This window comes from Conger conger, chromosome 11, assembly GCF_963514075.1.
Source record: "Conger conger chromosome 11, fConCon1.1, whole genome shotgun sequence".
Taxonomy (NCBI): Eukaryota; Metazoa; Chordata; class Actinopteri; order Anguilliformes; family Congridae; genus Conger; species Conger conger.
The window spans coordinates 6,032,147-6,055,363 of record NC_083770.1 but is presented as its reverse complement, the minus strand read 5'-3'; the positions used below and the strand labels follow the sequence as shown (position 1 = coordinate 6,055,363).

At 44.2% G+C, this 23,217-nt stretch overlaps 2 protein-coding genes across 4 annotated transcripts; one reads left to right on the top strand and one right to left on the bottom strand.

Moving 5' to 3' along the window:
- Nucleotides 1-263: 263 nt before the first annotated feature.
- LOC133140504 (uncharacterized) lies at nt 264-11,969 on the bottom strand. The gene is made up of 4 exons (XM_061260506.1): nt 11,829-11,969; nt 10,794-10,916; nt 500-854; nt 264-400 (listed from the first exon to the last, which is right to left on the bottom strand). The coding sequence occupies exons 1-4, from the start codon at nt 11,967-11,969 to the stop codon at nt 381-383; spliced, it is 639 nt and encodes a 212-aa protein (XP_061116490.1). The 3' UTR covers nt 264-380.
- Nucleotides 7,870-21,274, top strand: LOC133141014 (glycine N-acyltransferase-like protein 3). Of its 3 annotated transcripts, XM_061261363.1 has the most exons (7): nt 7,870-7,900; nt 7,995-8,105; nt 16,904-17,008; nt 19,174-19,281; nt 19,430-19,550; nt 19,659-19,791; nt 20,046-21,274. In XM_061261363.1, exons 3-7 carry the CDS (start codon nt 16,934-16,936, stop codon nt 20,443-20,445), a joined length of 837 nt encoding a protein of 278 aa, XP_061117347.1. In that variant the 5' UTR covers nt 7,870-7,900; nt 7,995-8,105; nt 16,904-16,933; the 3' UTR covers nt 20,446-21,274. The 3 variants fall into 3 exon arrangements, with proteins under 3 accessions (XP_061117347.1, XP_061117346.1, XP_061117348.1); XM_061261362.1 differs by lacking the exons at nt 7,870-7,900; nt 7,995-8,105 and adding an exon at nt 15,147-15,183; XM_061261364.1 differs by lacking the exons at nt 7,870-7,900; nt 7,995-8,105 and adding an exon at nt 15,156-15,183 and having other exon boundaries at nt 16,904-17,013.
- Nucleotides 21,275-23,217: the final 1,943 nt, after the last annotated feature.

Sequence of the window (23,217 nt, the reverse complement as noted above, 5' to 3'; positions counted from 1 at the left end):
ACCAGTTATTGGGTTTAGGGGGCAATCACTTTTTCAAACAGGGCCATGTCGGTTTGGATTTTTTTTCTCCCTTAATAATAAAAACCTTCATTTAAAAACTGCATTTTGTGTTTACTTGTGTTGTGTTTGACTAATATTTAAATTTGTTTGATGATCTGAAACATTTAAGTGTGACAAACATGCAAAAAAATAAGAAATCAGGAAGGGGGCAAACACTTTTTCACACCACTGTATATGATCTAACAGACTGTATTCATGCTTTAGGCAGAAAAAAAAAGTTTATTCAGAGTGTTTTTTCTTCCTGTTTTCTTCTTCATTATTCCCCCATGTATTCCTCTCCTGCACTCTGTACTGGTCCTTCTTCAATGTGCGGCGTTTATTTACAAACACGTCCTCTGCACTGAAATAAAGATGAATAGGAGAGCAATGCATCATTGGGCTTATACATTTATTGGACAGTTTATTAGTGTTTATTCAGTTTGTGACACCTGAAACTCACCATAATGCATTTTAGGAGCCGCCTGGTCATATCCCTGTCTCTGAGGCAGTGGTGAGCCATCACCGAGCTCCAGAGCAGCAGAAGTGAAAGTGGAAGAAGCTGAGTGGGGTGGATAGTAATGCACATCCACAGCCACGGTGGTGACGCCCAGGGAAACGCAGTGAGACAGCAGCAGGGGTGCAGCGCTGTGGGAGATGTTGACGCTGTGCTGGATGGGCACGTCACAGGATTCGGCAGTCTGCAGGGTCAGGAATGTGTGAATCCCCTCGTCCTGGCTGGCCCGGATGCTGGGGCTGGAATGGGTGTAGGCGTCCTGGCATTGTCCACACTCCCCATCTGCACAATAATCTCCGTCCTGGACATTGGGATGGGACAAAGTACGAGTGATTTCTCATTTCCAATGAGACACAATTGTTTTATTTATTTAATGTTCATTCGAGTAGGGATAATGTCAAGAGACAGCATCATTATTGCCTGTTTACACTAGGTTCATGCGACTGATGTTCTGCATACAAAAATTATAGCTATGGCTAGTTTCCAACTCCCGTCCCTAGTTAGGCTTTTTTATGAAAAGAAAAGAAAAATATTAATTGTTTTATGAGCCATGATGGCAGATCAGTTTTATCAGTGGGGAGAAAGGCTTATGGTGATTGTTGGCTTGCCCTATGCCCTGAGGGATGGGAAATGAGTGATGAACTTGCAGCACTGGTAGCTTTTTTTGTGTGTTATCACCGTTTGCGCCCATCTGTTCTTGTCACGGGTACCCCAATAGGGGTGATGAGTAATTCCTACTTGTGTCCTTGGGGCAAATCCATCTACCCCGACTTCACTAGAAGCAGTTGTCTGAAGCCACACAACAATGGCAGCACCCATGGAGGCACACATCGTATATGGTAAACCATCAAAAATAAAATGCAACGCAAAGTTTTTGTTCCTGCATGACATTAAAATAGAACATACTATCATATAGTGAAGCCTGTTTTGCATGCAAATTTATGTGAAACATTGTTTCCAGTGTTATTAGTTAGCTGGTTAGCGCAAATCATCTCTCAAAGTTATCTTTTCTGCACAAAAGTAAAATAAAATAAAAATACCTAAACACGTGTGCAACCATTCGGAAATTACCATTTAAGCCAAATTTGTTCAGATTGCACAGTTAAGGAGTGTCGAGGACCCGGCCCTAGGCCCGCCAGATGAGAGATTGACAGAAGATGGGTTAGGCAGGAATGCATTGTTAACCCCTCGCACACGCCAATGGGGTAGGAGTAAAAGCTCCCGTAAGAGGAGAAGTATATGGTACAAGATAAATGTACAACCGTATATGGATACTGAGGAGTCTGAAGTCAGAGGACTTAGATTCAGGGTTTTAGAGAGCAAGGCTAAAGGCCTGACTGAGGCCATGCGTAGAATGTGTTCTAGCATGTCCATGGAAGATGCAGAACAAGCTGAACGGGAAATTGGTGACCCAGGGAGTTTGGCATTCAAGGAAACGGTAGATGTGATAACATACTTGGTTGACACATGTGGGCTTGCTCCTACAGGGGAGGAGCACAAGGCCTGGTTAAAGCAACAGGATGAGAAAAACAATGAAGATAATTGGGAGATCAAAGAATATGAGGAGATGGAAAAATGTAGGAGAGATAAGGAAAATGGAAAGAAGATTAAGAGGCTTCAAGGGCCTTCCTGATAATAGCACAAATAATTTATCGGATAGATTCAAAGGACTGACTATAGAAGAGTTGGAGGATGATTTACACTCAGCTATTAGCTGGATGTCCTTTGTAGATCCCTTAAGGTGCCACAAAAAGGGGCACCTGAAGAGTGTATTGAGATGGTGGCAGGCATTAACTTCTGGCTTGCATGAGATCAAGGTGTGGAGGAAGTCAAGGAGAGACTATGAAATTAAAACAGACACCAGTGATGAATAGGTTCCTTAAAAGAATACAAAAACGCTAGTGTTTTTCCACTCATATATTAAGATGGTGGAAATTCCCAAACCGGAGGGGCACATGAGATAAAATATTGGGGAAATTTCTTTTGAGGTATGAGAAAATGACAGTGGGAAAAACAGAAATGATGAATATGGTCATTAAAAAACAAATTACATAAGAGATAAATGTCTTCCCGCTTGAAATATTGGGGACATTTCTTATCAAAAAGGTACACTTTTGTATGCAAAAAAGATATATAAGGAATAAGCTTTTAGACCTTAGGATGGGATCTTAGAATTTGGCTTCAGAAGATATCTACGAGCTGTTGAAGAAAGAACCACACAGAACAACTATAACCCAGCTGGAGTGGTAATTATAATCTATATTACTTGTAGAAGTAGGAAAAGTAATACATTATAAGTTTCCTTTTATTTGAATGTCTTTTATTTCTCATTAAGGTACTATATAAGGTAGAAAAGTTATTATAGTTAGATAAATATAATATTCTAGGAATAGTTTCTTTTAAACGTCCAGAAGGGGGAGCTATAGGATAAGGCTAAGGCCAAAGAGGATGGGTATTTGAGGGGTGTACCTTGACTTTTAAACATCATGGTGGAAAGGTAAATTAGAAAGAGCTAAAGGGGTATATGTAACTTGCATGTGATCAGCAAACTGAAAAGATGATATTTACACTGTAATCTGTATAACTCTATTCTTTTGATTGATTATAATAAAGTATATCTTACTATAATCATATGTGATAAAGATTCTTTAGAGGAATACATTGAATACAGGACATCGAATACCAGATTTTCATCACACCCTTCACTTCGAGACTGGGCTGGAAGTTCAGTAGAACTTACCAGGGCTCCAGGACTTTCGGAGTACTTGAGTTCATCCCCGAGACACAATGAGGTTCATTGTGAGGTACTGCTTGTGGGAACGTGAGGTCTGAGCTCGGCAAGGGGTCCGTGGCTCACGACAGGAGTTAACGAGTGGTATATTTCTGTATCGTGCAGTGCAGAATGTGGACAGTTCATGTGGTTATACACTTGCCACGTAAACACCACCAGTTTTTCAGGGTCAGCCATATTTTCTGTTTACATTTGGTGCACCTGGAATGCTGGGAGGTGGGAAGTTGGGAAATTCCATGCTCCGACAGTGAACGGAATGATCGCATTTGGTCATACACACACAGGTGTGTGCCTTTGCATACTATGTCCAATCAATTCAATTTGCCACAGTTGGACTCCTATCAAATTAATCAAGACACATCTCAGCGATAATTAAAGCAAATGGGATGCACCTGACCACAACATGGAATGCCACAGCAAAGGGTTTTAATACTTATGTAAATGAGAGAGAAAATGTTTTGATTTTTAATACATTCGCAAGAAATTCACTTTGTCATTTTGCGTTATTGAGTGTAGATTGATGGGCAAAAATGGCTATTTTATCCATTTCAAATTAAACCTACGTCACAATAAAGTGTGGAAAAAGTGAACGGGTCTGCATACTTTCTGAAGCCACTGAAGGCCAAACAATAGGCTTACCAAAACAAACTGTTTGGAACATCATTGAGCACTGGTGTATCTTTGGGATCTTGCTGTGGGATGAAGCACCATCCAATGAGTTTGGAGGCATTTGAACTTAAGGAACTTGAGCAGAATTACTTCTTCTGCTTTCACAGATGAGGCCATAACTCTGAAACAAGTCAATCTTGATTTCATCTGACCACAAGACCTTTTTCCAGAACTTTTTTGCATCTTGCAATGTATCCTCTGTAGTTCTGTTTGTGAAGTCTTCTGTGGACAGTAGTCACTAAGACATCCACAACTGCCCCCAGAAGAATGTTTCTGATCAGTTGGACAGGTGATTGGGAGTTTTGCTTCATTATGGTGAGAATACTTTGTCCATCACCGTATAAATCTTCCTTGGCCTCTCTGCAGATCACCAGTACTGTCTTCTTAATGATGTTCCTAACAATTTATTTTGGTAAGCATTCTGCCTCATAAAGACTTCCTTCACTGTCATTAGCACAACTCTGCTCCTCATGTTGACAAATAACAGACTCCAAAGGCAGTCGAGTCACTCCCCTTTCTGCGTGTCCCACTATTCGGGTGTTTACAGTATTTTTGGGTTTTCAAGAAATTCCTGCTTTTTCTTGGTAGTTAAATGTTGTAAAGCACAATTCTTACTAACTACTACTAATCTAGGTTTTGTACAGTACTAATCTGATTAATACACTTACTGTCTGTCTAACTAACTAACTAACTAACTAACTAACAATCACTTTTACTGGGTAGTTTAGAAATATATTCACGTAACTAAGTCACTAACGCAATCTCTTAGTATTTCTGCACTGTTCTGTAACTCCGCCTCCCTATGCTATCCCTGATTACTCGTTTAGTTTCAGCGAAGTGTTCACACCTGTCTCTAACTATCACTACGTCTTCAAGCTATGCAAATATCTACTCCCTAACCCGGAGCCGTATGTTTTACATGTTAGTTACGTGCATCCAGTCCGCGTTTTCGTCTCCCCTCTATGATTATGTTACTACCCCATTATGTTTCCCTACCTGTTGTCTATTTGTTTAGCCCACCTTTTCCCCAGCCCCGCCTAGATTGTTACCTTCCCTCATGTATTTAAACCTCAGTCTCTGCATTGTTCTTTGTCAGAACGTTGATCAGTCTTAGTGTCGAATACGTCGTAAGCCTAATTCTTAAGATTCTTTTCCATTTGTCTTTGTGTTACCATTGAATTCATTCTGTTAGCCGTATATGTATGTGAATTGATTCGCCGTCTTTCGCGCATATATAGACTAAACTACGCAAGTAGGCGCTCTTCTCACAGCTAACAGTAATACTCTTTAATACACCCAGAACTCTAGTTTACCCAAGCTAGCTACTCCCACCACACACACATTCCTAATATACCTTACCCTACTAACTTCCCTTAGTTTAACCCCATATCTGTTCTGTGTTTGTACGTTTGTTTAATTAATATATTTTATTAAACCCGGTGTATGTTTTGACGTCACATAGACATTAGAGCCGAGTTAAAGCAGTCTTTCAAAGAACTTCCAACCTTCAGGTTATCGGTATGTTTTAATCATTGATATTGGTTATTTTATAATTAATTAAAATACTACATTTGTGGTTAGATATTTCTGATTTTGTGAGACTGATTACTTTTTGCTGTTATACTGCAACATAACATTAATTGGCGTCCCGGTTTCGTAGAGTAAAATCCGTACATTATTTGGCGGCCTGTGTGAGGACCCTACAACTACTAGAAAAGAATGCAGTGAGTCTATGTCCCCTAAAATTATACCAACCAACATGGCTCATGGAATAAATTGTATTAGTTACAACACTGTTCTGAATTTCATGACATACAGTGGCGTGACAACCCATGCACATAAAACAACATAACCTACTACAAATGCTGGAAAAAAACATTCAGAAAGAGAAAAAAAAGATCCTCTCCAGACTGAATCCACTGACCTGTGAGTCTTTTTTTGGTTCAGGATCTGGCCTGGCTATGGTCGTTTGGTCCAGGGCTGGCTAGTCCTGCTTGGTTCAGGTGTCAGAGGAGGGCTCCATCACCATGGTTACAGAGTTGATAGATGGTAAGAGGACTGTGGTTCTTGTACTGGGGTGTTGCTCAGTTACAGCAACCACATCATTTTCAAATGCCCTGGACAAGAGTGAATGCACTGATTGCCATCTGAGCGTGTGTATGAATGGGTGAAGGAGAAGCATCAATTGTACAGGGCTTTGGATAAAGGCGCTATATAAATGCCAATCGTCCATCCATCCATTATCTGAACCCGCTTATCCTGAACAGGGTTGCGGGGGGGCTGGAGCCTATCCCAGCATACATTGGGCGAAAGGCAGGAATACACCCTGGACAGGTCGCCAGTCCATCGCAGGGCACACATACCATTCACTCACACACTCATACCTACGGGCAATTTAGACTGTCCAATCAGCCTAACCTGCATGTCTTTGGACTGTGGGAGGAAATTGGAGTACCCGATGGAAACCCACGCAGACACGGGGAGAACATGCAAACTCCGCACAGAGAGGCCCCGGCCGACGGGGATTCGAAACCAGGACCTCCTTGCTGTGAGGCGGCAGTGCTACCCACTGCACCATCCGTGCCCCTTAAATGCCAATCATTTACAAACAAATTGTAAGTAAATATATATGTAACATTTGTATTTTATTACACAAACATTAAAAATAAAAGTAACTTAATAGAATCACAATATTCTTGTTGCATTCACAGAATGCAATAAAAGAGCCCTTTTACATTCCCTTCCTGAAACATCATCTTCATGACAGAATTAAATATGGCTTGATTGAAATGTATGTGTGGTTTTGAAACTTTTTTGTTGTCATTTTGATAGATTTAAGAGTGGCAAGTCTCCGCTGCATGGCAAATAAAATAAAATGAATGTAGGTTCAGAAATAGTGTATATATCACTGAGTGATTTAGACAAGTTTCAGCAGAAATATTAAGATCAGAAATATTAAGATTAAGATCAGAGCAGAGGAATTCAAAACGCTGGTGTTAATGGCAAAGTGAATATTGTTAGAGTGAGATGGAAAATTAGCCCTTGGGAATCCAGCCCTTTCTCCCTCTTTTTCAGTGGATGTTTGATACTTGGTATATGTAGGCCTATAAGGCACTATCAAGTGTTGCATATGTTTTTGTTCAGTACAAACTTGCCAGTTCTGTTATTTTGTCATTGATACCTGATAGCATACTGTATGAATAGCAAATGGACACAAATGCAAAGAAAAGTGAAAAACAGAAATTTAATATATTTACCCAAAAAGCAGCACTGGCTTTGAAAAGCAATCAGCAAAAAAACCCTGTATTGTATTTCAGTATGAGCTTTTCACAAAGCCAGAGAGGGCCTGCACACCTTGGTAGAGTTTTTTGCAGGTGCAGCTTTTTTTGAGGTTAAACTTTTGAAAAAGAAAGGAAAAAGCACAACACTGCTACTTTAGAGTCACCACTTTATTGGCAGATGTGCTGACTTTTGGCACAAGGCCTTCATCAGAGTAACTTTGCCAGAAAATGGAGAGCTTCATTTATAGACATACAATAGGTAACACCCAATAGGGAGTCCCAACCAATGATTCAATCATTGATGTGAAAAGATTAGGACATAAGGGCAATACATACATTGTTGAATTGATTTACATCAATCACAAATTTACATCTCCAACTGTTAAGCTTGATGGACATGGTTTTTTTTTTTCTCAGTGTTTGAATAGAAAAAAGTATACAGATTTGCAGTCATGGAAAAATAGAACACATTGGTACATGTGCAGCCAGTGGGACTTTAGGACCCAGGGGCGAATAGTAAGGGCTTAAATGACGAGGTGTGCATAGGGACAGGATTCTTGCGTCATCAGTCAGCTGCTTAGCAAGGGGAGCGGAGTGGAAAGTGCGGTAAGTTGGAATTGTTTGGCATGCTGTTATACTAGGCCAGCATTAGCTGCCTTATAATAGAGTACGACGCTTATAAGTATGTGGGTTCTTGTAGATCACCGACGGACGAAGACAATCCGAGCATTGGCGTTCCGTGTGTTAAAGGGTGTGCATGTGCAGTCACCGGTAACTGAAGTACGGTGGAATTTTGTTGGGTTTAACGAGGGTAGGTACGCTTCCCATAAAGTGTGTGGTTTTGATGTGAGCCTTGGGATGGGCCGCAATGTGATTTTGCTATGGTTGGTTTCGTGGAATTTGCAGGTAAATAGAAGGATTCTTAAATCTCCGCTAGTGATTCCCTCTTAATCGCAGTAAGGGGTGTATAATAAACAAAGCATTGAAGCGGTGCCCTGCTGTGCGCGCTGAGAATATTCATATTTGATGTCTTTCAACAGATCATGTTGGTGTTAAGAATGTTTGCCTAATTGCTACTGGTTGCGCGTCGTTTTTGCCATTTTGTTTGGACAGCTAGCCACTGTTTTCCCACATGTGAAGTTTGTATATGTTTATTTATTTATATCATGTCTATGAAAATAAGCTCTTTTAATCATTGATGTTTTACTATTGACACAACTTGTTGTGTTTGGGCAGTGTGAAATACCAAGGGTGGCTGTACTATTGTAATCAACCATTATATGGGGGCAGTGTGCAATATCAAGTCTGGGACAAGGGGAGGTGCCAGTGGGCAGGTGTAATTTGGACAATTGTCTATCTAACTGATTCTTGGCACTTCATGCACTTTATTTGTTACTACATTACTTGTTCTAAATCTTAATTGGGCTTTGCTTGGGTTCTCATATTTAGTGGGCAGGGCTCGATGCTCAATGTGTTACGGGGACCACCTGTGTGGTGTGATTACGATTGGTGTGTATTGACCAAGCCTTTTATGGTTAACATGGTGTCACCTTGGTTGCGGTGCTTGGGGTGTTGAGTCACTGGGGAGCCCTGTACTTATTGTGGATCAAAAGTGGGTTCCCTGTCAATATTGAGCACTGGGGTGCTGCCCAACATTATTTATTGGTATCTTTCATATAAACTTGTGTTTATGCATGTACCCCTAATACACTGCTGTGAGTAAAGGTTGGTCCTCTACCCAACAAATATTTTAATTACTCTGAACGAATGTTATAAATAAGGTATTACTGTATTGCTTTTGATACATCAGCCTCCAATCGTTTCATTCATTTGAATAACACTAGCGTGGGGAGGGATCTTTACTGTAGAGTATCAGTGGGTTCTCCCATCCCCGCCAAATAGATGGGAGTGGCGTAATCATAACAGATGGTGGTATAATGGAACTGGGTTTTTGTAGCTAACGGCCACATTTGGCGTAATCGGCAGGGTCGTGATTGTTGGTTGATGTGCATTAGCTTTGGGAAGAATTGAGAGTTTGTCTTGGGAAAACAGTGGCTGACTGGAACTGGGATTGAGGTAGTCTTACCTCCTGGGAACGCAGCCCAGGGCGAGCAAGTTGGTGCCAGGTCCCCAGCTCTCTCTCTGTGTGTGTGTGTGTGTGTGTGTGTGTGTGTAAAAAATTCTTCTAATTTTTGGTCCACTTCTCTAGATCCCTCATCTGTAGCTGGCTCTTGAAAAAAATAGGCTAGCCAAAAAAATAAATAATATAAAATAAATATGGAGGAACAATTGCGGTTATTGAACAAACAAGTTAAACCAGCTACAGGCTGACAATGAGCGGCTTCGCCAGGGAACGGGTGGGGCTGGTGGTTCAGGACAAGGGGCTTCTAATGTGTCAGGTGGTGGTACTGTCACCGAACGTATTCTTTATGCTCCTCGGGAAAATAGGCCCTGGTCCTTATCTTTGTTGTACGGGTAGCAATTGAAATTGTACTTCCCTCTAGGGTCTTTCTGCGCACTTAGCCCTGGTTATGGGTATGCACTTCGTTGTACGTCGCTCTGGATAAGAGCGTCTGCCAAATGCCAATAATGTAATGTAAAGCCCCACGCTTTTCAGGAAGCTCATCTCGTGATTCTCTCAGTGTAGAAGAGTGGGTGGAGGAAATTAAACATGTTTTACGGGCAAGGCCAATGACTGAGGCAGAGGGGGCCTTGTTTGTGTATGACCTATTCGATGGTGAGGCAAAAGCGGAGGTGAAGTTCCGTGCTGTGGAAGAGCGCAGTACATCTACAAATATTTTTAAAATCCTTCAAGATAATTTTGGTTGCTCACAGTCCTATATAGAAGCCCAAAAACTGTTCTTTCAGCGCAGACAGCTCGATGGCGAGACACTTAGAGAGCTCTTGCATTCTCTCCTGGCCCTCCTAGAGGTAGTAAGGCGGAAATACCCTCGAGGTATCTCTGAACCAGATCTAGTGATCAGAGATCAGTTTATTGAGGGTGTAAGAGACGATATGCTGTGCCGAGAATTAAAGCGTCTTGTAAGGCTTGAGTCTAATATTTCTTTTTTGAAAATCCGCAGTGAGGCAGTACGTTGGATCGATGAAGGTGAACGCCCCAGCCAGAGCCGGGCAAGAGCGTACTCTTGTGACACACACATCCAGGCAGCTGAGTGTGGGGTAGAAGACAATGCTGTTGTCATCGAACCTAGTGATGAGTTAACACTCTTAGTTCAGTTTTCGTAAGCAACAGGCGCAATTGGATGCCATATTGAAACATTTAGTAACCTTGCACCCATCAGCTGCTCCTCAGTGGCAGTAATTACCACCCTAAGTGTTACCCGTTCGATGTAGACGGTAAGCCTATTTGTTTGCGGTGTAATCAGGTCGGGCATATTGCCAGATTTTGTTCAAGCGAAGGGAGTGGCTCCTCTTGATCACAGGGCAGGAGAGGCTCCGCCGACCAAACTCGTGCTGAGATGGCGGCTACCACACTTACAATGGAAACTAGCGCCCTCCGGTACTGGGAGCCAGGTACCAGGAGGGGGCTGCGTAGACTCGCATCAAAACTCGTTTTTGGTTTGTACATCCGTGTTGCGTCCCACACTGGTTGGTCCGTGTCCTGTTGTTGGGATACGCATAGGGGGCGTAGTGGTCCCATCTCTCCTAGATACAGGATCCATGGTGACACCTATCATGGAAACTTTCTTTAAAAAACATTTTCAGTCCCCGGGTCGGGAGCAAGTACAGTCTTGTAGTTGGTTACAGCTGGAGGCCGCTAACAGCCTAGATATCCCGTATACGGGATATGTGGAATTAGATGTGGAGGTTCTTGGTAGTGTTGCCACGTATAGCAGTTTTGGTAGTAAAAGACCCAGCGGGGCTAAGGGCCCGCCAGCGCAGAGAATCGGTTCCAGGATTATTGGGCATGAATGTCATCAGCAGTTATGACAAACTCTTTAGACAGCATGGTGCCGCATTGTTCCACTCCGCTCCTGTTCAAATGGCAGGTCAGGCATGGCAGCACGTGTTGTCAGCCTATCAGACTTTTGATCATGTCTCCGCCTCTGGAGCTCTGGGTAAAGTTACCGCATCGTCTGGGCCCCCCGTTTGTGTCCCAGCGGGGTCGCTTAAATTCGTGGCTGCAGCATGCCGCCAAGGCCTTACCCCAATGGTCTCCTTTGCCCTTCTTGAGCCTGCGGGACCTGAGGGACATCACTTACCCTCAGGCCTGCTTGTGTCAAGCGCACTACTTCCAGTAGGAAATGGTAACCTCTGGGTCCCGGTGGTTAATGTGGGAGCACAAGATGTTTGGTTGAAACCCAAAACTATCTTGGGTGACCTACATTTGACTGATGTACAACCGACTAGCCGACCTGTAAGTTTTGAAGAACAAGAGCATGAGTCCGGTCAGGTAGCCGTTATACATGCTATGGAGGCAACACCGGTCTTGGTGCCCGGGCTGGCTGAAGTCACATGGCCTAAGTTGACCACCACTCAGGAGCAAGAGGCTAGGTGTTTATTGGAAAACTACCACGCCGTCTTTAGCCAGGATGAAGGAGATATCGGGTGTACCCACCTGATTGAACATCAGATCCCACTCTTGGATGAGGCGCCGGTACGTCAGAGGTATCGTCGCCTCCCTCCCTCCCAGTATGATGTAGTTAAGACTCATATACAGCGACTGTTAGAACAGGGGGTGGTACGTACTAGTTGTAGTCCATACTCCTCGCCTATTGTGGTTGTTCAGAAGAAGGATGGTACCATACGCCTTTGTGTGGACTATCGGCAGCTTAACGCTAAAACCCTACGTGATGCTTTCCCACTACCAAGAATTGAAGAGTCGCTGGATGCACTCTCTGGGGCTTCATTATTTTCCACATTAGATGTTGTCAGTGGATATAACCAGGTACCAGTAGCTGAATGTGACAAAGCAAAAACGGCGTTTTGCACCCCATTTGGCCTCTTCGAATTCAATCGAATGCCATTTGGGTTGTGCAATGCGCCGGGGAAGTTCCAACGCTTAATGGAGAGGATTTTAGGCGACCAAAGTTTCCATTCATTGTTTCTCTATCTAGATGATGTGGTTGTCTTTTCTACTTAATTTCAAGAGCACCTACTGCGGCTGGAGTTGGTTTTTGACCGACTATGACAACATGGGCTGAAGTTAAAGCTCTAAGTGCTATTTCTTTCAGTCCGAATTGATATATTTCGGGCATGTGATTTCGGCTAAGGGTGTCACTACGGACCCAGATAAAATAAGCGCTGTTAGGGATTGGAAGACCCCGACCACATTCCGGCAACTCGGGTCATTCTTAGGCTTTGCCGCTTATCGTCGTTTTGTGGAGGGGTTCACGAATTATGCGGCACCCCCCCACAAACTAGTGTCAAAGTTACAGCCTGGACGTAAGAGATCACAATCGCGACCCAGCGGCGCTTTGCAGAGCCATTGGGACTGGAGCTGCGACCAAGCATTCAAAACAATAAAGGATAAGCTAGTTAGTTAGTGCACCCGTCTTGGGTTATGCCAATTTCTCCAAGCCTTTTGTGTTGGAGGTTGATGCCAGCAGCTTGGGTTTGGGGGCAGTGCTATCCCAGGACCAGGGGGGGCAACGCTGTCCGATCGCTTATGCAAGTCGCGGGTTGCGACCAACCAAAAAGAACATGTCCAATTATAGTGCAATGAAATTGGAGTTGCTTGCCCTTAAATAGGCCGTCACAGAAAAGTTTCGGGAATATCTTCTTGGTGCCCCATTTACCATATACACCGACAATAATCCTCTCTGTTATCTTCAAACAGCGAAGCTCGGGGCTGTAGAACAGCGTTGGGCATCACAGTTGGCTTTGTTTCATTTTAAAATTGTGTATAGGCCAGGGTTCACCAACAACAGATGCAGATGCAGATGCCCTATCAAGACTGCCAGAGGATCTTACCCCTTGCTCTATGGAAGACGTAGCAACTGGAATTACTGTTCCAGTGGAGACCCAAAGCCACTCTGTGGGGCTTGGTGGGTCATGGCTGGCCACCTCCTCGGTTATCAAGGCCGTTCGCGGTCGGTAAAAGACTTACAAAATCTGCAGACCTTAGACCCGGTTATTAGTGCCTTTAGAAGTTACTGGCAAACGGGTTTACCTCCTACAGGGACTGCGCGAGCACAGGAACCACCCGCTGTCGTGGAGCTAGTCCGACAGTGGGCCCGGATCCGGGAGAGAGACGGGGTACTGTATCGGGGCACCCATGAGCCGGCTGGACGGGAGCCAGTCTTGCAGCTTCTGGTACCGCAGGTCCTTCAGACCGAAGTACTGACGAGTCTTCACATAACCACGGGCATCAGGGGGTAGAACGCACCTACCTGATCCGACAGCGTGGCTTTTGGCCGTTTATGCGGAGAGACATTGAGCAGTGGTGTAAAAACTGTGACCGGTGTGTAACCGCGAAAGCAGTACAACCGAAAATCAGGACTTTTATGGGAAGCGTACAGGCTTCCAGGCCTTTGGAAATCCTTTGGAAATCCTTGCATTGCACACTTGAGCGGTCGAGTGATGAATCGGAAAACCTATTAGTGATCACGGATGTATTTTCCAGATGTCCACAGGCGTTTCCTACACCAGACCAGAAATCAGGAACCGTAGTGAAAGTGCTGACAGAAGTGGTTTTATAATTATGGCGGTCCGCAACACATCCACACTGATCAAGGTAAACAGTTTGAGGGAGAACTTCTTAAACGCCTGTGCCAGTTGTATGGGGTTGAAAAGTCTTGCACAAGCCCCTATCACCCAGCGGGTAACGGGCAGTGCGAGAGGTTCAATAGGACCCTACACGACCTCTTGCGCATGTTGCCTGCAGAAAAGAAGAGGCGGTGGCCAGTCCACCTACCGCATGTACTGTTTGCGTACAATACCACGGTTCACCAGTCTACAGGGCATTCTCCATATGAGCTAATGTTTGGTCGTAAGCCCCACCTACCAATTGACTCCCTCCTCGGTGTGGAGGAAGTCGAGCCAGTGGAGGGGGGGGGTAAGTGATTGGGTCAATGAGCATCAAAAGCACTTGACCTCAGTCTATAAGGACGCTCGGGAACATTTAGAAGCGGCAGCCATCCGTTGGGGGAAAGGCAATCCAAGCTCGGATTCTATTCTGGTGCCTGGTACTTTAGTGTATAGGAAGAACCGTCCCCCAGGTAGACGCAAGATCCAAGATATTTGGGACTCCGTTCCCTATGTGGTGATTCAGTGTCTGGCTGACGTGGGGACCTTCAAAAATCAAGCCACGGGACCAGGCAGGCCCAGAGAAAAACATTCACCGAACTGAATTAAGACCCCTCCCACGTCTGGTGGAACCCCTTACTTTGCCTGATGTTGCCCCCTTGGTAGTGGATAGCACTCTCCCTGATGAGCCAGTCACACAGAGGTATGACGAAGAGCAATCTGGCGATTTGGTAATAATAAGGCAAGAGACACTACTGCAAAGTGTGATTCAGTCACCAGTGACCCAGGACAATAGCTTCTCACCCCCCCCTGCGGCACAGGAGGTGGTGGGCTCGGAGGCAGTTCGGCGAAATATCTCGTGTAACAGCAGGCTACCATCCTAACCCTTTCAACCTACCCCGATCAGTGGTATAGTAGCAGGTGTAGGCGGAGAAGGCTATAGTCTAAAACAGCCTTTGACACTACAGTGTTCAATGTCTCATCCACAGGGGTTGCTCAGTTCTTGGAGTATGAGCACTGTCACCGGGACGGTGACATTTGAAAAGGGGGGTAGATGTAGTCAGTGGGACTTTAGGACCCAGGGGCGAATAGTAAGGGCTTAAATGACGAGGTGTGCATAGGAGCAGAATTCTTGCATCATCAGTCAGCTGCTTAGCAAGGGGAGCGGAGTGGAAAGTGCGGTAAGTTGGAATTGTTGGCATGCTGTTATACTAGGCCAGCATTAGCTGCCTTATAAGCGTCGTACTCTATTATAAGTATGTGGGTTCTTGTAGATCACCGACGGATGAAGACAATCCGGGTATTGGCGTTCCGTGTGTTAAAGGGTGTGCGTGTGCAGTCCGTAACTGAAGTACGGAGGCATTTTGTTGGGTTTAACGAGGGTAGGTATGCTTCCTATAAAGTGTGTGGTTTTGATGTGAGCCTTGGGATGGGCCGCAATGTGATTTTGCTGTGGTCTGTTTCGTGGAATTTGCAGGTAAATAGAACGATTCTTAAATCTCCGCTAGTGATTCCCTCTTAATTGCAGTAAGGGGTGTATAATAAACAAAGCATAGAAGCGGTGCCCTGCTGTGCGCGCTGAGAATATTCATATTTGATGTCTTTCAACAGATCGTGTTGGTGTTAAGAATGTTTGCCTAATTGCTGCTGCGTGCGGGGGGGCGGATGGCCTAACAGAACTGACATTAGACCAGGTTCTGCGTGCTTCGGCGTCTGCGTGCCCCAGTTGTATACCAGGGGTTTGGGAGCCTGCTTGTGAATGAACCCCGCCACTCGTCGTTTTTGCCATTTTGTTTGGACAGCTAGCCACTGTTTTCCCTCATGTGAAGTTTGTATATGTTTATTTATTTATATCATGTCTATGAAAATAAGCTCTTTTAATCATTGATTTACTATTGACGCAACTTGTTGTGTTTGGGCAGTGTGCAATACCAAGGGTGGGCTGTACTATTGTAATCAACCATTATATGGGGGCAGTGTGCAATATCAAGGCTGGGACAAGGGGAGGTGCCAGTGGGCAGGTGTAATTTGGACAATTGTCTATCTAACTGATTATCTTGGCACTTCATGCACTTTACTTGTTACTACATTACTTGTTCTAAATCTTAATTGAGCTTTGCTTGGGTTCTCATATTTAGTGGGCAGGGCTCGATGCTCAATGTGTTACGGGGACCACCCGTGTGGTGTGATTACGATTGGTGTGTATTGACCAAGCCTTTTATGGTTAACATGGTGTCACCTTGGTTGCGGTGCTTGGGGTGTTGAGTCACTGGGGAGCCCTGTACTTATTGTGGATCAAAAGTGGGTTGCCTGTCAATATTGAGCACTGGGGTGCTGCCCAACATTATTTATTGGTATCTTTCATATAAACTTGTGTTTATGCATGTACCCCTAATACACTGCTGTGAGTAAAGGTTGGTCCTCTACCCAACAAATATTTTAATTACTCTGAACGAATGTTATAAATAAGGTATTACTTTATTGCTTTTGATACATCAGCCTCCAATCGTTTCATTCATTTGAATAACACTAGCATGGGGAGGGATCTTTACTGTAGAGTGTCAGTGGGTTCTCCCATCCCCGCCAAATAGATGGGAGTGGCGTAATGATAACATATAGTGGTATAATGGAACTGAGTTACTGTAGCTAATGGCCACATACTTCGTAAAGTCTAGGGTGCCTAATACTTCTGCACAATACTGTAAATGAAACTTCATCATTTTGCCTGTCCCAGCCCACTATGACTAAACTTTAAATTACATTAAAATCCTTACAAAAACATATTATTTTGTAATATTGTGTGATTTCATAACTCATACCTGAAACATGTTTTTCCATGAGCAATTCCTTAAAGATTATTTTTTGGAAATGTTGTTAATATAGGCCATGCTTCTTTTCTAGGTTTTTAGCTGGATATCGTGTCTTGAAAAGATGAAGATTTTAAATAAGGCTGTATTACAACAAGCAGAAAAGGTTCTGCAGTCACACTTACCAGAAAGCTTCATGGTGAGGTATACATTTTTACATAATAGTAATATAGGATAAGCCATCCTAGTTAATAGTGTTTGAGCCTGCTGTATGAAGCATGCAGTCCAAACTTTTGGACTGTAGACTGTGGTTGTATAGTGTGTTGATACCCCAGTTACATATTCCATATGTAGAGGGAAGGATCCCCCCTGGTCATTAGACAGGGATATTCTTTGACACACCGGCTGTCCCAGCCACGCCCTGATTAATGCTTTATAAAGCACCCCTATCACTGAACAGTGAGCTCAAATGGAGCCTGCTGCAGTGCTCCTAGGACCTTGTCCAAGTCCATGGAGGGAACTGCGGGCCTCCTAGCATGAGCCTGGAGTCTGAGAACACCCTTAAGAAAGCACGTAATCAGGCTACTGCAGTCTTCGAAACACTACTGGTCCCCAACCCAGCAAGCTTTGATAGCTGAAACTATAGCCCCAAGGGTAGCAGGAGATTTACCTGCTTCAAGCTGTTCCTAAAGTAACACCAAAACCCGCTGGGCTGAGACAGAGGGTCCCGGTGGTGTGTTCCACACCAAGATGGAAACACTTGCCACCTATATGAGTAGGCCATCCTAGTTGATAGTGCTTGAGCCTGCTGGGTGGTCTTAAACACAGACCCCGGTAACCCCAAGCTAAAAGCCCAGTCCTCTCAGGGGCCAGACATAGGGTTAGAGCCCCTGGGGAAATGGGTGGAACAGAATCCCTCCTGCCTGAGGCCACAGGTCTCTCCAGACCGGAATATACCACAGGATCGCATCCAGGAAGGCCAAGTTGGAGCTACCGGGATCACTCTTACATCCTCTATCCACAGCCTCTGATGAACGGGTCTGAGAAGGCAGAATAGAGGGAAGGCATAAAGCAGTCTTGGAGGCAGTTGATGTGTTGGAAGCTAACAAATCGTGCCAGATCTTCTGCACCACCTGGGGATGAAGTCTCCAGTCCCCATGGTAACCAATCCACCAACCAAACCAATCCACAGCAATATTCAGGGGACCTGGCACATGAACTGCCTCAAAGATTTCCAGAATGGCCAGATCCACAGCCCGTATGCTAGCTTTCATTAAGTGCGCATGGCTGCTCTGCCTCTTGATATATGCAGCAGTCACTGTGCTGTCTGTCATGACCAGTGCATGGTAGCCCTGCAAGTGTGGCAGAAAATTATGGAGAGCAAGAAAAACTCAAAAACCTTCATGTGCTGAGATGCCCAGTTTCCTGCCCAATGGCTGGACATCCCCACCCCTTGTGCACTGCACCTCAGCTCTGATCTGCAGGGACCTCAGGGGGATACTCCAAGCCCCAGGTGGCACCTTTGCACAGGGGGCATGTGCAGAAGGGTCAGTTGGATCACCTGGACCAAATGGATGTCCTTGAGATCCACTTTGGTGAACCAGTAGCCCACATTGATCAGCTGGCTCACCTAAGAGCTAGACCTGGATGCAGACTACCATCCTGTTTGGGGACAAGAAAGTAGCCAGAATAGAACCTCTGATTACTCCTGCCCGCAGTACTTCCCTATGCTTGGGGGCTGACACTGTGGAAAAGGTAGCCACCATGTCAGGGATGAGGCAGAACTGTAAGAGATAACCCTGGGTCCTTTCCATCAGGACCCAGGGACTCCCTCAAGTGAGGAGTGAATTGGTGATCCTAGTGAGCAGGCTGTCCATGGTCCTGCAGTTTTCCCAACACTGACTGAGAGGGGTAATATGAGCTGTCTTAACCTGATCTAAGGAGGGCAGCTGACCAGACCCGACTCTCGCACCATTCTGCATATTTGCCAGCTAAGATAATGTTTTGTCTATTATGTAGCCCTATGTTCTAAAACCAGTCTAAATCAAATAGTCATCATGAAACCAGACTTGACATGGTCAGTTTTGGAAATGCTAGGTGATGACCGCAGACATTCTAAAACTGCAAAGACTTTCTTCAAGACCGCCCTTTCTCGTCTCAAGTCGGCTGTTTGATGTAAACTGGGCTTTGTAGAGCATTAATCAGGGCGATGACAGCACAGTCAAAGCTGTCTGAAAGAATATCCATGTCTAATGATCAGGGAGGATCCTTCCCTCTACATGTGGAATCTGTAACAGTGTGGATAGATAGTTTTGGTATGGAAAGGAACTGTGAATAAGAACATTTTTGTATTTTGTCCTTTAGGTTTATGGATATCTGTTTGGTATGAATAGAAATAGACCACATACACTAGAGTTTGTTGTGGACTGCTGGCCTAATTTTAAAACCATCATTTGTCGACCGCACCCAAAGGTGAATATATATTGCATGCATGTGTCCCGCCGCTTATTCTCTTTGTCTAGTCAATTTATTACCTTTACTCTATATGTAATCAATATGAATTCACATTACATGTGTTCATTGTCTGAGTAACTGATTATTTTTTTCATGGCATGCACAGATTGAAAATTCCCTGCTTTATACTAAGGAATTGACTTTCTTCAGTACTGATGAGAAGGATCTTAAGAGAATGTTGATGGAAGACAACGTCTTAGACTGGAATAAATACTTCAAAATTGGGGGTACATAATTATATTATTTTTTAACCTTTCTAGCAACGATATTATTACTTTTATTATTAGTGGCTGCAATAGTATCATTTAATTATGGGATTGTGTTCCTTTCCTGAGGGATTGACATCCGTCATGGAACCATGTTGAAGGCTATCTCCGCTGCAAAAGGAGTCCCATTGAGACCGGGTCCGATTGCTCATATCTTGGAATTACAAGGCCCAAGTCTCCTTCCTCAACTGAAACTGAGCAGGTACATTTGGGAAAATGGGGGAACCGTCTTTGGATCTTCAAGTTTGGAAAGTTTGAGTGGAAGCCACCTTGTATTTTCCACTGGTGTTTTTGTTGAGATATTCATGAAACTGAGTGTCTTCTCATTAGCACAGAGCACTCCCTGTTAATGGGGGGTCAAGTCTCAGCTGAAGTTTACCTGACCATCAAAGTGAAATAGCCATAGTGGTCTTGATGTGTTTGAACAGCTCTTTCTGAACATGTCTTTTCCCGCAGAGATGTGGAGGCCAGGATCTCCTCCCTGAATGAATCCCATGTCGGTTTGGTGAATAAAACCTGGAAATTCGGAGGTGATGAAAAAGGTTTCCAACTAATCAAACATCTGATAAGCCACTTCCCCACATGTTGCATCACTGATGAAGAAGGACGTCCAGTTTCCTGGCTGCTGCTGTATGATTACTGTGCCACTGGGCTGTTGTACACCGTGCCAGAGTACAGGGGGAGGGGCTATGCCGAGATCCTGACATACACCATGGCAGCAAGGCTCCATGCCCAGGGTTTCCCTATGTACTGCAGCATTGAGGAGGGGAACCAGGTCTCCTACAGGCTCGCTAAGAAAATGGGCTTGACTGAAGACCCCTCCTTCAGGGCCACCTACTATGAGTTCAACTACTAAACCAGTATTTCTTCTTAGGAACATTACAACTGAACTCACCACCAAGGTGACTTTACTAATATACAATCAGTGAGCACTTTATTAGGTAGACCTGTACACCAGCTTGTTAGTGCAAATAAGAGCATACAGACATGGTCAAGAGGTTCAGCTGTTTCAGACTGTCATTGGTTCAGACCAAATGACAGAATGGGGAAGAAATTATCTCAGTGACTTTGACAGTGGAATGATTTTTGGTGCCAAACACAGTTTGGGCAGCTGTTCCAACATCCAGTGAGCAGCTGTTCTGCGGACAAAAACATCTTGTTAATGAGAGAGGTCAGAGGAGAAGGGCTAGTCAAAACTGACAAGAAGGTGACAGAAATGCAAATGACCACACATTACAACTGCATGGCATGCAACTCTGGTTCAGAGCATCTTTGAACACACAATGCTTCAAACTAACATCTAGGTGGATTGGTGACAGCAATAGAAGACCAATAAGTCTAATAAATACCTCATAAAGTACTCACTGAGTGTACCTCTTTTATGTAGTTGTTTGCAATATAGCACTGTCTGTGATTTATTAGTGCTTGACTCGCGGTTACTCAGCCTGTCCTTCAAAGTTACTCAGCCTGTCCTTCAACAATTTGAAGGTTACTTCAAATTGTTGAATTCTAAATAAGTTAGAGTTTAGGATCTGAAATTCCCCAATTCTTAGCTAATGAGCACAAAAATTACACTCAGCCTTAAGTAAAATAAGTTTCAGTTTTTTTGGCATTCAAACTAAAGTAAAAATAAGTGTACAGTGTTCTTCACAAAGCTCAATCAATAAAGAACCACGTTCTTTCTTTGTCATGTTCTTCACTGTCTTAAAAAGAGTGGTGATGGCTGGTAGTGACCTGTGGTCTGATTTGCAGCTTTTCTCTGCACCACACATTAGACACACTTGGCCGGCCTTTCAGACCCCTATGCTGGGTTCGATTCCAAATTGGATGCTTTCTTCCGAGTTTGAGTTATGAAATTATGAAAGGGGAGGGAACGATTGTATTCCTTTGCTCCCTTGTTGTTCCTCCCTCCCTCCCTCCCTCCAAGGGTAGGAGATGCTTTCAGCAAGAAGGGATGTCTGTTGATCTATCCTCCCTTGCGTGCTTGTTGCATGTCACAAATTTAGTCAGGAAATGCCTCCTTCCAGGCAAGACGGGAAGGGAATGTTTTTGCCCTCATTTTTCCTCCCTGCCCAGCAAGGGTCTGAATCCAGGCTTCCTGGAATGGAAAATTCAATCATGCAATATTCCCTGCATGAAGAAGCGAGGAGATCAAAAAATCAGTGCACTTTCAAATTGAAGAGGCAATATTTTTTGTAGGAGTTCAGGAGGTTTGGGAATAATTCATGAGTGCATGTTGAGGAATGGGAGGGGGGATTATCCCGAGGTGAAGAATGAGTGATTGGAGTGAGCCCCTGGACTTTCCACCACTGTTCACAGTCGGCAGAACCCCCTGTTGTGTTCTGGCACTTCTGGCACCATGTGTCACGCATGGCAGGAGACTTGAAGGACACCTGTCAGACATGGGAAGAGTAACTTGTCTTGACCCCCTCTATTGAGCACCAGCCATGAATTATGTGAATAACATGTATGACCTCTCCCCCCTATTGATGTTGGTGATAAACTGTGTTACATGACAAAAGATCTTGCTAAGCACGAAGTACAACACCCAATGCATGCTTTGCCTGCCTGCCAATGTATGCTACATGGCTGCCAATGAGGTTAGCCTGAAAAAGTAGTTTGAAGACACACCCCTAGAACTCTTCTTATAGCCTATGGACCGTAGATCGGTAGTTGAAAAATCCATTAATTCATTCATTCATTCATTCATTATCCTAACCCGCTTATCCTAAGCAGGGTCACAGGGGCTGGAGCCTATCCCAGCATACATCGGGCGAAAAGGCAGGAATACACCCTGGACAGGTCGCCAGTCCATCGCAGGGCACACACACCATTCACTCACACATTCATACCTACAGGCAATTTAGAATGTCCAATCAGCCTAACCTGCATGTCTTTGGACTGTGGGAGGAAACCGGAGTAACCAGAGGAAACCCACACAAACACGGGGAGAACATGCAAACTCCACACAGAGAGGCCCCGGCCGATGGGGATTTGAACCCAGGACCTCCTTGCTGTGAGGCGGCAGTGCTACTCACTGCACCGTCCGTGCCGCCAGCCGAGAAATCTAGTTAAAATATTCTTTCAAATAACCAAGGAGTTTTTTCCACTCTAAAGAAAATTGTTCAGTTCAGTGAGCAATACCATTCTATACAATTAATAATTTATGTGTTTTTTTATTTAGTTTGAGCAACAGTACATAGCTATGCTTGGAACCATCTGGTTTTATTTTCTTTAGTAAAACCCGAGAAATACTTGAAAAACTTATTCAGTAGAATTGCGTGTTTAAAGTATTAAGTTACAGGTTTAATGGGGAATTAAAACTAGCCCATAATAGCTAAACTAGCCAATGCCGCCAGAATGGGTGGTGCTACTGGTGCTACAGAACCACTTGGGAAAAAGTTAGTGGTGCTATCATCACCCAAAGCACCGCCTAGAATTTCAACCACAAACACAAACTCTGAAATCTAATAGTCCTTAAATAAAGCACATTACTAATCATACTAAGATAACAGCAAGTTCAACACAATCGCTAAACACAAAAACAACGTAATGTAACTGATAGACATGACAAACCGTGGTGGTTTCCCCACTTAGTTACTGTTGCTATGTTGTCTAGCTGTTGTCA